General features: G+C 44.7%; 1 protein-coding gene across 3 annotated transcripts in view; it reads right to left on the bottom strand.

The window, feature by feature from the left end:
* Positions 1–288: 288 nt before the first annotated feature.
* smg7 (SMG7 nonsense mediated mRNA decay factor) overlaps positions 289–15,250 on the bottom strand; it is a 40,411-nt gene continuing 25,449 nt past the window's right edge. Inside the window, exons 18-24 of one of the 3 annotated variants that reach the window (XM_079529622.1) lie at positions 13,389–13,567; positions 12,508–12,667; positions 5,941–6,027; positions 4,418–4,571; positions 3,769–3,939; positions 3,092–3,246; positions 289–2,826 (exon numbers count right to left, since the gene is read on the bottom strand). In XM_079529622.1, the coding sequence (XP_079385748.1) occupies positions 2,713–2,826; positions 3,092–3,246; positions 3,769–3,939; positions 4,418–4,571; positions 5,941–6,027; positions 12,508–12,667; positions 13,389–13,567 (1,020 nt within the window). In that variant the 3' untranslated portion in view covers positions 289–2,712. Of the gene's footprint in view, positions 2,827–3,091; positions 3,247–3,768; positions 3,940–4,417; positions 4,572–5,940; positions 6,028–12,507; positions 12,728–13,388; positions 13,568–15,250 lie in introns of all 3 variants that reach the window. The other 2 variants (XM_079529621.1, XM_079529620.1) reach the window with 2 other exon arrangements.

Raw genomic sequence — 15,250 nt, forward strand, 5'->3', positions numbered from 1 at the left:
TTACCAAGGTTGAAACCGCCCCCAAACACTAGTCACTACCAAGTATACAGTAACACTGCTTCATAACATCCTCTCGTGGTAGAGCAGTGGTTCCCAAAGTTTTTAGCTCAAGACCCAAACAAATTATATGTTTGCATACATTGTGAGCTTGTAGATCTGCTATTTTAATTATATTTCATTCATGAAATGTTGGGAAACACACACTGCATAGTGCATACTGTACATCCCAGTTACTGCATATTACTCACTCACACACATATATATTACACACACACACACACACACACGCAGTGTACATCCCATCTTTATTTCCAGTGTGAGCAGATACAGGAACTCAGTTCACAGTAACGGTCCACCTGTCCCGACATTCAGCATGACGATGTACAATTCTTTTTTATTTTTCAAAGAAGACAGTTCTAAATGCAACGAGAAAAAGCACAGAATCACACGGAAAATACAGACATGTCATTGTTGAAGTTGGCTTTTAATAAAATGGTCTCCTACGGGAAAATAAAAACATCCTCGTTTTTGACCCCCCTCAAGAACCATGAGTTTAAACGGCTCTCTGCTACGTAGCTTTACACGGACAATATCCTTCCTATGGAGCACCCTGCTTATCACACCGAGTCTCTGTTGCTGGGCTTAACAGACTACATTACCCATGAGTCTTTGTTGTATGCTTATCAGACTAGAATACCCATCGAGTATCTTGCAGAGTTGTATGCTTAACAGACTACATTACCCATGAGTCTTTGTGGTTGGGTTGTATGCTTATCAGACTACAATACCCATTGAGTCGCTGATGCAGGGTCTATGCTTATGAAACTACAAAACCCATGAGTCTTGGTTGCTGGGTTTTAAGGCCAGCACTCTGCAGACTGGTTACCATGGTTACCATTCCCTCCCCCCCCCCCCCCCCCCCCTCTCGTTTAGCAGGTTAGTAGTAAACAGTGAGCTAATTGAGGGTCTATACAGAATAATATTAATAAAATAACGGCTTACGGGAGGACTAACATGGGTGTTTGCGCGAACTGTAGTTTTACAGGAGTACAAATGTGTGGGTTTGAGGGAATTGTAGTTTTAGTGGTTATCAATAAACATTCTCTGAACCGATTCCAAACCAGTTCAGCTCAGTCCAGGCCAACGCAAACCAGCACTATCCGTCTGTCTTTCTGTTCGTCCGTCCAACTGTCTGTCTGTCTTTCTGTTCGTCCGTCCAACTGTCTGTCTGTCTTTCTGTTCGTCCGTCCAACTGTCTGTCCTTCCGTCTGACTGTCCGTCCGTCCGTCTAACTGTTTTATATCACTGAACCAGCAGTTCCTGGACCAGTCTAACTATGATTACTGTTGTACTGGTTCCTACTGTACGACAACCATGAGAGTACTGTAACAGTACTGTTAATAAAACACTGAGCAAGCACAGAGAGAGAGAGAGAGAGAGAGAGAGAGAGAGAGAGAGAGAGAGAGAGAGAGAGAGAGAGAGAGAGAGAGAGAGAGAGAGAGAGAGAGAGAGAGAGAGAGAGAGAGAGAGAGAGAGGCTGTTTAAAACTATTTAAAAAGGCAGGACATTTTAAACAGAACCAAACAGTAACTGCAGGTTAAGCTAGCAGGGATACGTTCACGCTTTTTTTTCCTCCTTTACTCAAAGTCAAGGATGAGAGTAGAAGCCCTACTTTTATCAAGCTAAAACTGCTACCAACAAATCACAAAATACAGTATTTGTTTTTTATTATTAATATTAATGATAATACTACCCCTCTATGTTTTCTAACCCCCGCCCCTCGACCAGTTCAAACCGGTCTTCCTCCAGGTTGCTGCTGGGATGCGACCCTCTGATCGACCAATAGGAAATTAGGATTCCTCTCTGATCGACCAATTGGAAGTTATGTCCCTCTGATCGGACCAATAGGAAGTCGTCATCTTTCCGTTTTTGACCAATAGGAAGTCGTCATATACGTCCGATCGGACCGATAGGAAGTTGATTTCCCTCTGATCGGCAGGAGGTAACAGCAGCTCTTCTCTCGCGTCCCGTGCACGGCTAATGGATAGGCACACGTTAAAAAAAAATAATAATAAACTCCTTAACTTACGTCCTTTCTCCTTCAATCAGCCAATCAGAGTGGTCCTACACATTTCCAGATAAAAACAAACATTGGCTAAGATCAGTGTGTGTTCGTGTGGACGTCGTTCGGGACGACCTCACGGTCGAACGAAAGCGCCACAACACTTCAAAACACGACGAGCAGTTTGTCACGACTCCAACTGTTCCCCCGAAAAGTTCCTCCAATATGGGAGAGAGAGAGAGAGAGAGAGAGGGGTAGAGAGAGAGAGAGAGAGAGAGAGAGAGAGAGAGGACTTATAAGGGCGTCTAGAGTATCTGTGTGTAAAGAGGCGTGGCCGTAGAAGCCAGTGGGCATGTCTAATGACACCCAGTGGGTGGAGCTGGCAGAGCGTCAGCGGTATCTCCTAGTCGCCATGGAGGAAGAGGAGTCTGGAGAAGACGGTGGAAGGAGAAGGTCGCTTCGCCTTCACCGGAACCCCACCGTACGTACGTGCGTGGGCACGTTTCGTTCGTTCGCGCAGCGATTCGATTTCCCGGCTGTCTCGCGTGTTGGAGCCGGTCTGTCGTCAAACGTTTGGTTTGTCTTCCCGCCCGTCACCTGTGGGGGGGTAAGGTTGTGGTTGTCATGACAATGGACATCCCTCCCCCTCCTCAGTGGGGGGGGTTCATGTTGCCGTGACCTCGTTGCTGCTTCTGCTTCTGTTGCATCAGCAGCTGCTCCAGCGCAGACGGACCGGGCTGCATCATGGAACTGGACCAGATGGACTGGAAGGATAACATGCAATAAATACACAACTATCTCATCATGGAACTGGACCAGATGGACTGGACCGACAAAATAGTATGAATAATTGGGCCACCGGCTGTTTAAACTAGAGGGGCCACCCGCCCCTCTAGTCTAGACCAGAAATCACACTGGCTCAGGCAGGCTACGTTGTTCCTGACCGCATCACTGTCATGCCAATAATCACGGCAACACACACCCAATTGTGTAATATTGCGTCATTGTGTGTTGTGTTCTGTATCTTACCTTCAGGCTATCCAACAGGACAGTAGAGGATGAGTCGTCCATCGGCGCGTCCTGATTGGTCCAGGAGGTGGAGGCGGGGCCAGTCTGATGCCAGCTGGGTTCAGAGGTCGCCGAGGACGCTGGCAGGTAGTCCAACCCAAAACCACTCACTGCTCCTAGCACACACACAGTCAGTCAGTCTATATTTCCCAAAAGGAAATACATCTGCGACCAAAGGTCGCATTTACTATGAAAACAAGCAGTAACACTAACGCGTTACGCGAAACCGCATCACGCTCAACACATCACGCTCTTCACACACATCTGGAAAGCGGTGTGAAAGTGGCCAGAGGGGTGAGCCGTGTGCATTTCCACAGTATGTTTATTTGTGTTCCGGCTTGGATCAATGGAACAAACACTAGTTCCCATTTACTGGTATGACAATGAAAACTAATTTTTCAATAACATATATATTGTTTTATATTGTCAATAAAATTGCAGTGTTTTGCCACTAGTTGGGGGCCCACTTAGGCCCACTACAGTATCCTCAAGGCCCGCCAGTGGGCCCCGAGGCACAAGTTCAGAATCACTATTTATGGCAATGATAAGGAATGATCAGAGGGGGAGATATAAAAAGCAGAGGCTTGGATTTAACCCCTGATTAATGTGGTTTTCAATAAGGTTCTAAAGTGACTCACCCGTCTTGTCATTCTTCCATCGGTCCAGCAGGCGGCGCTCTCTGCTGTCCGGCGTGCCGATGGGACCAAAGTTGGAGAAGGGCAGGGAGGCGTGGCTGTGAGTGGGCGGGGACGAGGGCAGGCTGCTGGGGTTGGAGGAGTGAGGTGATTGGCTGGCTGGGGTGGAGTGGTCTGATAGGCAGACAGACAGACAGAACCAAAGATTAGACAATAGAATACACTACAGCCCCATACACTTGGACACAGAATTCTAACCCATTTATATCTGAGGCTGATTCTACAATGTCTTCCAACAGTTTTCTGAAAGAAACGTATGTTTGTGGGTACCGAGAACGGACGTGACCGAATGAAACGAAAATGTCGTTGTCGGTGCTCCATTTTAGTACATAATGGCTGCCTGAGCTGTTCATTTGCCCCATGCTGCTCCAAAATGTACAGTACGTGGCATTCCCCGCCAACACCACCATTTGGTGGCTGAATTGTGTACTGGAAGACCGCCAAGCGTTCATCTCTATGGAGAACCCACTTATTTTGAAAGGCGGTTCACCCGGTAACGGAGAATCAGTGTGATTAATCGGTGAATAATCGCTATGTAACAGGTCCCGCGAATGTAATTTAATTCACCCAAACAGGACGTGATGTAAATTACCAGAGGAAGCAGGAAGTGAAGGAGACCAGGGCGTTCCTTCAAACAGCGAGTAGAGTGAGGGCTCCTGGTGCATCATGGGAGCGTCGGGTTTGGAGGGGGGGGGCAGGTTCTTGCCGTAGGCCTGGCTGAAGATGCTGTTGTTCTGGTAGTTCTCCTGCGCACAAGCACACACATGCAACAGTTAGTCAGTGAACAGTACCATTAACAAAGGTGCTACATTTGGTACGATAGCCCATGCCACTCTTTGCCAATAGGTGTGAAATGGTACACAAATTGTCTCCCGAGTGGGTTGCTGGGACAGAGAGAGGTTGACAAGGTAGATTTTCTAATACATCTTAGGGGCGACTTACACGGTCGCAATAGATTGATGTATGCTTGTTGTATGAGATGTATAGCTGATGCAAGCTCGCAATGCATTTCCAATGGGAGTCACATGGTTTGACACAACATTTGTGTTGTATGAGGGGGAGGGGGGCAGTCGAAACACAGCCGAAAGACTACAGCTTGTAGTCCAAAATGTTGTATCAAACCATGTGACTTCCATTGGAAATGCATTGGGGCGGCCATGACACTTACATCTTGCTTACATCTAGCATGCATCAATGTTGTATGCTAGATGGAAAGGTGTGAGTGAGGCCTTAGTGTCAGAATGTTAGTAAGATTGTGTGGCTTGTGAAGAATGGGTCCAATATTTAGTTCAGTAACCATAGAGCTAAAAAAATCGCTAGACGCTGTGTTCACTTCTCCCATTGGAATTAATACTCATAATATAAATAATAATGAATGTGTTAGAAGCTGTGTTCACATTCTTTAATAGGCTCACCACCTACTTCTGGTCAACTCAAATATTAAAACTGTGAGGTTCTACTTCTCGTATAAGCCCCTCTAGGGTTTCTTACCTCACCAGTCATCTTTAAATCAAATCAAAGGACATCCAACTACATCACACAGATACAGGAAGTATAAGCATGATGCCGTGTCTTGCTTTTCCATTGTTTGTCTTGAGGACCAACCATAGATATATAAACATAGACGCCTCTTCCGGCTCGGGGGCGTCTGTATCTCAACGGAAGGCAACATGGAGGCAACGGGAGGCGATGGCGATGCACATTTGGATTGCATTGGCAAGCTTTTACTGAGATTCCTTTGCGAAGCATACAAGGAAGCTTAGCGGAAGCCAAAGACAGAGTTACGACATTGAGGGGCAAAAAACCGCCTGGTCACGTGGTTCATGTACTCGCGCGAGCCCATAGACTCCAATGCATTCCGTAAACTTCCGGTTGTCCCCATTCAATATAGGAGTCTATGTTGAAGAGCCTGGCCCCATGAAGTGTTGTCGTAACTCTGTCTTACTCTATGGCTCTGGTTGAAGCAGAACGGAAGGGGACGTTCGGTAGGCCAATCAACAGCACTTGTCTTCCGAGATTCCGCTTGACTTCCTCCTCCAGTTGGAGACAGGCCTCTCCAATGAAAGTGCAGCGACCAATGAGGTATCTATATGTTTTAATATCTATGGTACCAACCTGTATAGGGAAGCCAGATAGGGGCAGCAGAGATGATGATTGGCCGATGCCCTCAGGAACGCCCTCCATCCTGCTCTGATTGGACATCTGTAGAGACGAGACATGAAGAGAGACATTATGAGACTGATAGATGGACAAAATAGACAGATAAACAGACGATTGAAAGTCATTTCAAACAATGAGATTGATTTTGATGGAACAAATTTAATCCCATCTGGAGAAGACATGCTTATGCGAGGGAAACTATTCCACATCATGTGGATGACACACAGGTTTCCCTCCTAATAAAACCACCCACACACACCCCATACACTTGGACACAGAATTCTAACCCATTTATATCTGAGGCTGATTCTACAATGTCTTCCAACAGTTTTCTGAAAGATACGTATGTTTGTGGGTACCGAGAACGGACGTGACCGAATGAAACGAAAATGTCGTTGTCGGTGCTCCATTTTAGTACATAATGGCTGCCTGAGCTAGATGGACAAAATAGACAGATAAACAGACGATTGAAAGTCATTTCAAACAATGAGATTGATTTTGATGGAACAAATGTTATTTAATCCCATCTGGAGAAGACATGCTTATGCGAGGGAAACTATTCCACATCATGTGGATGACACACAGGTTTCCCTCCTAACAAAACCACCCACAACACATAATCAATATGGTAATTGATTAGCTCGTTGACAGCACTTTCATACGCACCTGCTCTTAGGTGTGCGACAGGTTTTTCTAAATGGGCTATAATAAAATACTGATATCAAGAACAAGCTGTCATTCACTAGTCTCGTAAATAAACACTGTTCAATGTTTTCATTACAGAAGTTACTACCATGTATAATATATCGGACACTTGGATTCAGGACCTTGCCAACAGCAGTCTTCTTTAAAACAAACTTAGTGGTACACACCCACTCAGTGGGTGTGTACAAATGGAACCAAATTAACCCGTGTACACTCTCAGAGCACTGCACAGTCAAAGTGCAAATGACCAGGTCACTTTTTAGGACACACACACACACACGCACGCACGCACGCACGCGCGCGGAGAACGTCTTCTCTCTTTTGGGTCGAGACCTGAAAAGTTTGGGAAACACTGAGCTAGAGGAGCTACTGTGTTGTCCATCCACTATGCCATTTGAACATCCAATTTTCTTCACTTTTAATAAAACTACTGACAATCAAAATCGCTGTATTCCAGGAACAGTCACAAAGCTAAACATGACCGCTTGCAAAAAGAGAGCAAATATGGGATGGACGGCGTTGCTGCACCACTCTGTCACTCGCAGTGTGTCAGAACAGTCTGGTTGAAACACGTCTTTCAATGGCTTCATCACTCTACCTCTCGTTGTCTCTGTATGTCTGCTTGTCTCTCCATATGTAGGTCAATCCACACACGGTGGGCAAATCACCCAACTAGAAACGTAGCATTTAACTGATACATGTCAGTGACACATAACAAGCACCCGGTACAACATTAAACTTACGATTCGGGATATTATCCACTGAAGCCAAGGGGTAAAGAAGAGAAAGGTCCTGCAGCTTCACTCCATGGTGAGACGATGAACAGAACTACAACGCCATTACCAATAATTTACCATGTCACAATGCAACATGTTGATAGCTTGTACATCTGTTCTTATGCAAGCAACACCGTTGCACGATGGGAGTATAAATTAAGCAAATGCCAAGCATCCGATACACATCTGGAAGTAGGCCTGTCACTATTACATAGTTGTCTAATTGTCTAATCACAATTATTTAAGTCGTGGCCAGTAAAAGAGCAGCTATTTCAGCTTTTTTGTGTCAGAAATGTCTTTGTATTTCTCAGTTATTTGTCATATCTGCCCTGTGCATTTTTTTGATAACCAGGCAAACAGAAATGTATTCTGTATTCATATGTTCAATGCCAAAAACACAGTTAAATCGTTAATCACAATTATTTGTGTGACCATTAATCGTCAACTTAAATTTGTAATCGTGACAGCCCTAGTTGAGGGGGGGGGGGGTGTTCATGGGGTGAAAGGTCATACAGGCTACATACAAAGATGTTGTGTCCAGGAGCCAGAGCCTGATAGAAGGAGTCAGGAGGCTTAAAGAGAAGCTGCTCCTCGTCCTCAAAGTCTGCTAGAGTTTTGAACAGGTCAGGAGGGAGCAGAGGAGAGCTCTTGTTGTCCTGAGAGACACATGAAGAAGAAGAAAAACAGAGGAAGAGAAACACACAGGCATGAAGAAGAACAACAACAAAAAACAGGAAGAGAAAACACAAGACGGAAAGACGAAGTCAAGCGGGAGGACAGATCAGAAACAAGACGGAAGCCGAATTCCACTACCCCAACTTTCTCACTCCCCTCGTGTCCTCCAACCACACCTTAGCCCAGCCCACAGCGAGGAGGAGAGGATTCAAGGATGGAATGGTCGACTGAATGCACTACGCTCACCCAGTGTCATTTCACAGCGACGGCAAATTCCGTGATCACTTATGACTTGTCACACAGCTGGATCACTGGAACCAGAGCCACGGTGGAACATAACCAACAGATGAAAATGTGCATGCATAGAATAATATGCAGGTATGGAATAGTACAGGATAACAGAATAGACAATTCATCAATGTGGATGGCCACATCGTTATCTTTACAGTTTGCTCGTACATGTACACGTGATGCGGAAGTCTTCCGCAAGAAGATATGAAACTCTGCCACTTTGTGTACTGTACACTTGGTGCAAGCCGCCCCAAGGGCACTGCCTCCAAAAAGCTAATTACCAATAGGGATAAAACTATTTCCGGGTCAAGCTGGAGTGACCGAGTTTGAGTGAGCGAGATTTGGGTTACTGGAATTTGGCATATGGTCCAGTTCTAACGTACTGTACCTGAATTACTGACTCACTGACTTAAGATGCACGTTCACATTAAGTCTGTGAGGGCTTGAGGGCTGTCCCATTCGAGAGCCCTATATGAACACGTTCCCCAAGTCACCTCATTGTCTCCACTGTAAAGCACATGTCAGTTGTAATACTTCCTGGTCTGTAAACCAACCACAGGAAGGAGCTCAGCAGCCAATTGAATGTAAGCTAGTAAGAACGGCCCAGAGGGCGGCCCTGTCGGAATCAGAGGTTTTATAAACCACTTCGGCGAGTGTAGAGAGCAGATTCTAGTGGAACCAACTAAGATGAATCCAGCCTCGTGCCAAACGTACGATGAACAACACAGCTCACATAGACCAATGGTAATTATTGATACATAATGCAAACTATTAATAATCAATGAATAATGTGTTATCCATGTGTTGTAACCTGCCTGTAATTGACGAATGTTATGTGTATTTCTGTCTGCAGGTTATTTACCTAACCTAACCTAACTAACCTAAACTGGGCTAACCTAAACTGGGCTAACCTAAACGTACCTAACCAATCACCAACTAACCAAACTAAATAGCTAGTTCATGTGTTAAATGTATGTTTGTGTTAAATGACAATAAAACTATAAAAGACACTTGAGTTATGTTAATTTAGGCTGGAGGTTTGAGTAAAGACGAAACTCTTTGTGTAGCTAAATTTCCTTCCAGAGGGAGTAGCCAAAACGATATGTTATCAACTTAGCAAAGAAATCGTAATAGCTATGAATCTGGACACACACACACACACACACACACACACACACACACACACACACACACACACACACACACACACACACACACACACACACACACACACACACACACACACACACACACACACACACACACACACACACACACACACACACACACACACACACACACACACACACACACACACACACACCTTTTTGAATCGACAAAAACAAGTATCACTGAAGAAAGTCCGATCCCAAACTATTGTGGTCAGGGCGTGACCGTACCCTGCGGGGACCCAAGCAGTTTTCAAACTGCAATGCATCACATAAGGTGGAAGTCAAGTCACCCAGTGGAATCGAGTTGAGCATTTCACAATAAACGTGAGATTATACATTTAGATTGGACAATAGTGTAACTCACTCAGGGTCCCAAATGAACACCCACCAGAACAGCATTTGCCGTCGTGAAACTGTTACAGAACAGGAACGCAGTACATGTGAATGTAGTCTTTGAGTAAATAATTGATGCCATCCGTCACTCTGTGACGGATGGCAGGTTGGAGGGGCTTCTGTCGGGCACACTCTATCCTTAGGACTGTCACGATTACAAATTTAAGTTGACGATTAATTGTCACACAAATAATTGCGATTAACGATTGAATTGCGTTTTTTGCATTGAACATTGGAACGTTACAATTTGTATTTCTGTTTGCCTTTTAGGCTTCGTGATCACAAATTGCACAGGGCAGATATGACAAATAACTTAAATATAGAAAGAAATCACTGCTAGCACATTTCATATGTTTTTCTTCCCAAACAACTTAGCAGAAATAGTTGATCTACAAGCTTACAACACGTCACTTCGTATTTCTGCTATTGTTGAAAAATGTTTTTTTTCAATTTTTCAACATGGAAACTATTGACGATCACGCAAAAATCATTGCGATTATCTCAAATGATTGCGATTAGGCGATTATGTAATTATTGTGACAGGATCAGAGTGAATATCGGCCGATATGGCCGGTCACCGATCGCTGGCCGATTATCGGAGCATCTCTAGTTTGCTGTCACAATCTACTATTCTAGATCCGCCATGCTGTGTCTCATACGGCAGTGATGTAAATAGGTTTTCAATGTAATGAGTCCCGGGATGCAGGGGTGGTCTTTTAGATGAGTCCCAGGGACATTTGATGAGTCCCACTTCAGCGACGTTTAAGAGTCATATTTTGCCATTTTTACAAATTGCAGCATTTAACTCCCATTTCATCTTATATGGTTATAATGTGGTTATATTCATGTAGAAAACGAAGAAGAAATTATTATTATAACTAAAGCTAGCAAAATAAATTATAATAAAAAAAAACCTCTACATTCATACTACATACATATTTCATATGATTTTGGCTATATGAAATCTATAATAATTCTGCCAGTTTTAACTGTTAATAAATCTTTATGTTTTCATGACACATTACACAATACATACAAAATAAAAATGAATGCTACAAAACTAACCTGGAGATTAAGTAGAAGCAGTCATGGAGGAGGTAGGCTGTGCACAGCAGCACACATCATCATCATTAGCAGATGATGATGTTAGATTTAGAAAATAGGGTTGCTAATATTTTTTGTTGCCCTGCAGTTGGCTTTGGCACTTCTTTTTTGGGGGGTGGGTGGGGGCATGTTAATGTGTGGTGGCACCGGTCCACAACGCACAACATACAACAGTGTCGGCGTTTGTTACAGTACACAATGTGTGTTTCCCATTCAATCGGGTCTACTCTGTTTGTCATGCTCAAAAATGTTCGCCTGTAGATGAGAGAGTTGCGACAACCGCGTTCACTGTTTATTCACGGAGCTTCATGAGTCACTGAACGGTATGTTGTCGTCACTCTCTCTCTCTAAACGGCTCTGGTCTCCAGGCTGCGCTCCGCTCAGCGCTCGACTCTGAGCAAGATGGCGGCGCCCGTCAGACTGTGTTGTTGTTAACTTACAAACTAGTGGTTCTACAACGAGTCCTACGTGGATTTTATCGTTTATAACGTAGGATGAGGTCGCATGCGGCCATGCAAAATGATCGTGTCCGTAGATTATTTGTTTTACCGCATTTTTTTCCGCGATTTTTATTTTTCACGTGGATTATTATTACTGTACACTGAGTACAGTAGTGCATCCCGTGGACGCACGCATGTTTTTGAAGTGCGGCCCAAAACTATAAAGTGCGTTTTGGGACGCAAAACGCACCCTATTTACATCACTGATACGGGTTATATAATTGCATCAGCCATTTGTGATCCATGCAAAATATTGATATACAAGTGTTATTCTGCAAAGACATTGAAAGCGAAATCCCACAGCTGATGGGGATGTCGTAGCTTGTCAACTTCCTGAAGTTCAGAAAGTAACTTTATTTCCCACAAAACTTACGGGTATATAACTCTGAGTGTACAAATGGAACCAACAGGATCCTTAGCAGTCTACAATGTAAGGGTCCCAGAGATAAAACAAATCAAATGGGGGTCCGTGGTCTATTGCAGTGGTTACCAGACATTTTAGCTCGAGACCCAAAAGACGTTTGCCTGGGACCCAAGCTACTGAAAACAGCAGGTCTACAAGCTAGTTTAACTACTTCTTAAACATTTGTTCTCTAATGTATGGAATTTCTTTGATTCTTCTTTGATTTCTTCATGGAATTACTCAAAAACAAAACATTGAATTTGCTTTGAATTCATGAAAAAAAAATACAAATTAAAAACATGTGGGAAACGAAAAATAAAGGGACCCATACAAAATGTGTCCGTGACCCACAAATGGGTCCCGACCCAGTGTTTGGGAACCAGTGCTGGTCTCATGCATATCAAACTGTCCTTGAAATTGCAAAAGGTTGAGAGACCCTACACAACATCCCGAACTACAGCACCTACTAAGTAACCCCACCCATTCCCCCCCAACCCCCTCACCTCAGTGGGTGGTCCTCTGGGTGCGGCAGGGTCCTGTTCGTTGCAGAAGCTTCCAGGAGGGGGCACTGGTGGTCTCTTGTTCATACGGTAGGAGGCTTCCCAGTAGAAGTCCTGCATGTTGACGTCTGGATACTTCATCTTCTTGTCCAGGTTGGAGGACCTGTCACCAGCATGGGACATTTCACTGGATGATTCATTAAGCTTGTCCAGGTTGGAGGACCTGTCACCAGCATGGGACATTTCACTTGATGATTCATTCATTGCCACACAAATAATTGCGATTATACAACGGGTAATTTCGAGGAAGCAATCCGATTGGTTGAAATATCCATCTACCTTACCGTGCTACAAACGAGCGTGACCGCACACCTAATCAAAACAAATGAGACGGAGACTTGCAGAGAACAGAGCAGGCCGAGTAGCTAGGCTAGCAGTTTGCATGGGACATTTGTGGTCGTATTGGCTAAATCTGGCATTCAAAAATATTGAACTTCTACCAAATATCTTAGTTACAAAGACATTTAGTTGATGTGTGTTTTTTAAACCGTTCCTGCAGCAACGCTGTCGTGCCAATAGATGGTATGCGCGTGATATCATCAAAACCGAAGTTATGCAGGAACGCCTACTGAGTGGCAAAAAACTACTGTCTGGCCTTGACAGCCCATACATCCAAACAGAAAAGTCCTATGTGATTGCATTAAACAACGTTAAACTCACATTTCCACTCAATTTGCAACTCACTTTATGCATGCGCAATTGCGCATACCATCTATAATCACGCTAAAGCACACCCTTTCGTGTAATATTGCTTAATTTTGCAAGAATTATGCAAAACAATTGCGACTAGGCTGCAATGGTGTTAATACTTATGACAGGCTTACATGCTGTTCTGGTTGGACTGGGCGGCGTGCTGCTCGTACAGCTTGAGGGCATCCTGGGAGGGCGGGGCCATGTAGTAGGCGGGGTTCTGGGGCTGCTTGACGGACAGCTGCAGCTTCTGCTGCAGAGCGGCCTGGTTCTGGTTCCACATCTGACCCGACTGGTCCTGCACCTGCATGTACTGGTGGTGAAAACCAGGACCATACGTTTGTTATTATCATCATCATTATAAATGATAACAACAGTCTTTATTGTCTCCTCAGGGATATTCATCTTCAACAGAAAGACACATACCGTAACCAATATACCGTAACCAATATACCGTAACCAATATACCATAACCAATATACCATAACCAATATACCGTAACCAATATACCGTAACCAATATACCGCAAGCCTTGGTGTCGGATGGCTATCCTCAACATTATTGTATAACTGCACCTCTGTACTTTTTGCAAATTGTTAAAAAGGATCCCTGGCTAATAAGACAAATATGCCTTAAAACATTATACTTGCCCTCTACAAAAATAAAAACACCTTAGATATTTTATTTCTTTTATAAATAAAGAATCTTTCACTCAATAGGAACTGCTCCTGTCGCAAGTTGACGATGTCATATGTCCATATGGTCTAGCCCTATGGAATGCATATGCTAATAAAATCACACCTGTGTGAACTGAGTGGTGCAAGGTCTTATATAGCCTGATCAGCTGTGGTCTGACGTAATGTCAGTGACCATAGTAACCATGCTCATTTTTTTGGGTCCCACGTACAGGTACACACACGTACAGGTACACACATACATAGACACATACAGACAAAGCTGGTTGTTGGAGTGGTTTGCACCACTCAAAAACAACAAAGCAATATTTTAAATACTTTTTATTAGCACGTGCATTCCATATATTCATCCATAGAGCTGGACCACACATGGACATATGACAACTTGCGACAGAAGCAGTTCCTATTGAGTGAAAGTCAAGATTCTCCATTTATGAAAGAAATAAAACATTTAAAGGTGTTTATTTTTTTATTTTAGTTATAGATGGCAATTATGTTTTAAGGCATATTTGTCTTATTAGCCAGGGATCCTTTTAAAGTATTCAATCAATCAAGCCATATGAGTTAAGAAAGTGGTGCATTCTCAGAGCATGTTTAATTTAATTATCAATTGATCCGATAGTGATCTGGCTTGGATCAATGGAACCAAAGTAGTATACTTTTTCTTATTTATTGTATCACTACCCTGGGGTGTGACCTTGGGTTGTGACCCTGGGGTGTGACCCTGGGGTGTGACCCAGGGGTGTGACCCTGGGGTGTGACCCTGGGGTGTGACCCTGGGGTGTGACCCTGGGGTGTGACCTTGGGGTGTGACCCTGGGTTGTGACCCTGGGGTGTGACCTTGGGGTGTGACCTTGGGGTGTGACCCTGGGGTGTGACCCTGGGGTGTGACCCTGGGGTGTGACCCTGGTTTGTGACCTTGGGGTGTGACCCTGGGGTGTGACCCTGGGGTGTGACCTTGGGGTGTGACCCTGGGGTGTGACCCTGGGGTGTGACCCTGGGGTGTGACCTTGGGGTGTGACCCTGGGGTGTGACCTTGGGGTGTGACCCTGGGTTGTGACCTTGGGGTGTGACCCAGGGGTGTGACCCTGGGTTGTGACCCTGGGGTGTGACCCTGGGGCGTGACCCTGGGTTGTGACCCTGGGGTGTGACCCTGGGGTGTGACCTTGGGGTGTGACCCTGGGGTGTGACCCTGGGGTGTGACCTTGGGGTGTGACCCTGGGGTGTGACCCTGGGGTGTGACCCTGGGGTGTGACCTTGGGGTGTGACCCTGGGTTGTGACCCTGGGGTGTGACCTTGGG

This window comes from Electrona antarctica (genome assembly GCF_951216825.1).
Source record: "Electrona antarctica genome assembly, chromosome: 19".
NCBI lineage: Eukaryota > Metazoa > Chordata > Actinopteri > Myctophiformes > Myctophidae > Electrona > Electrona antarctica.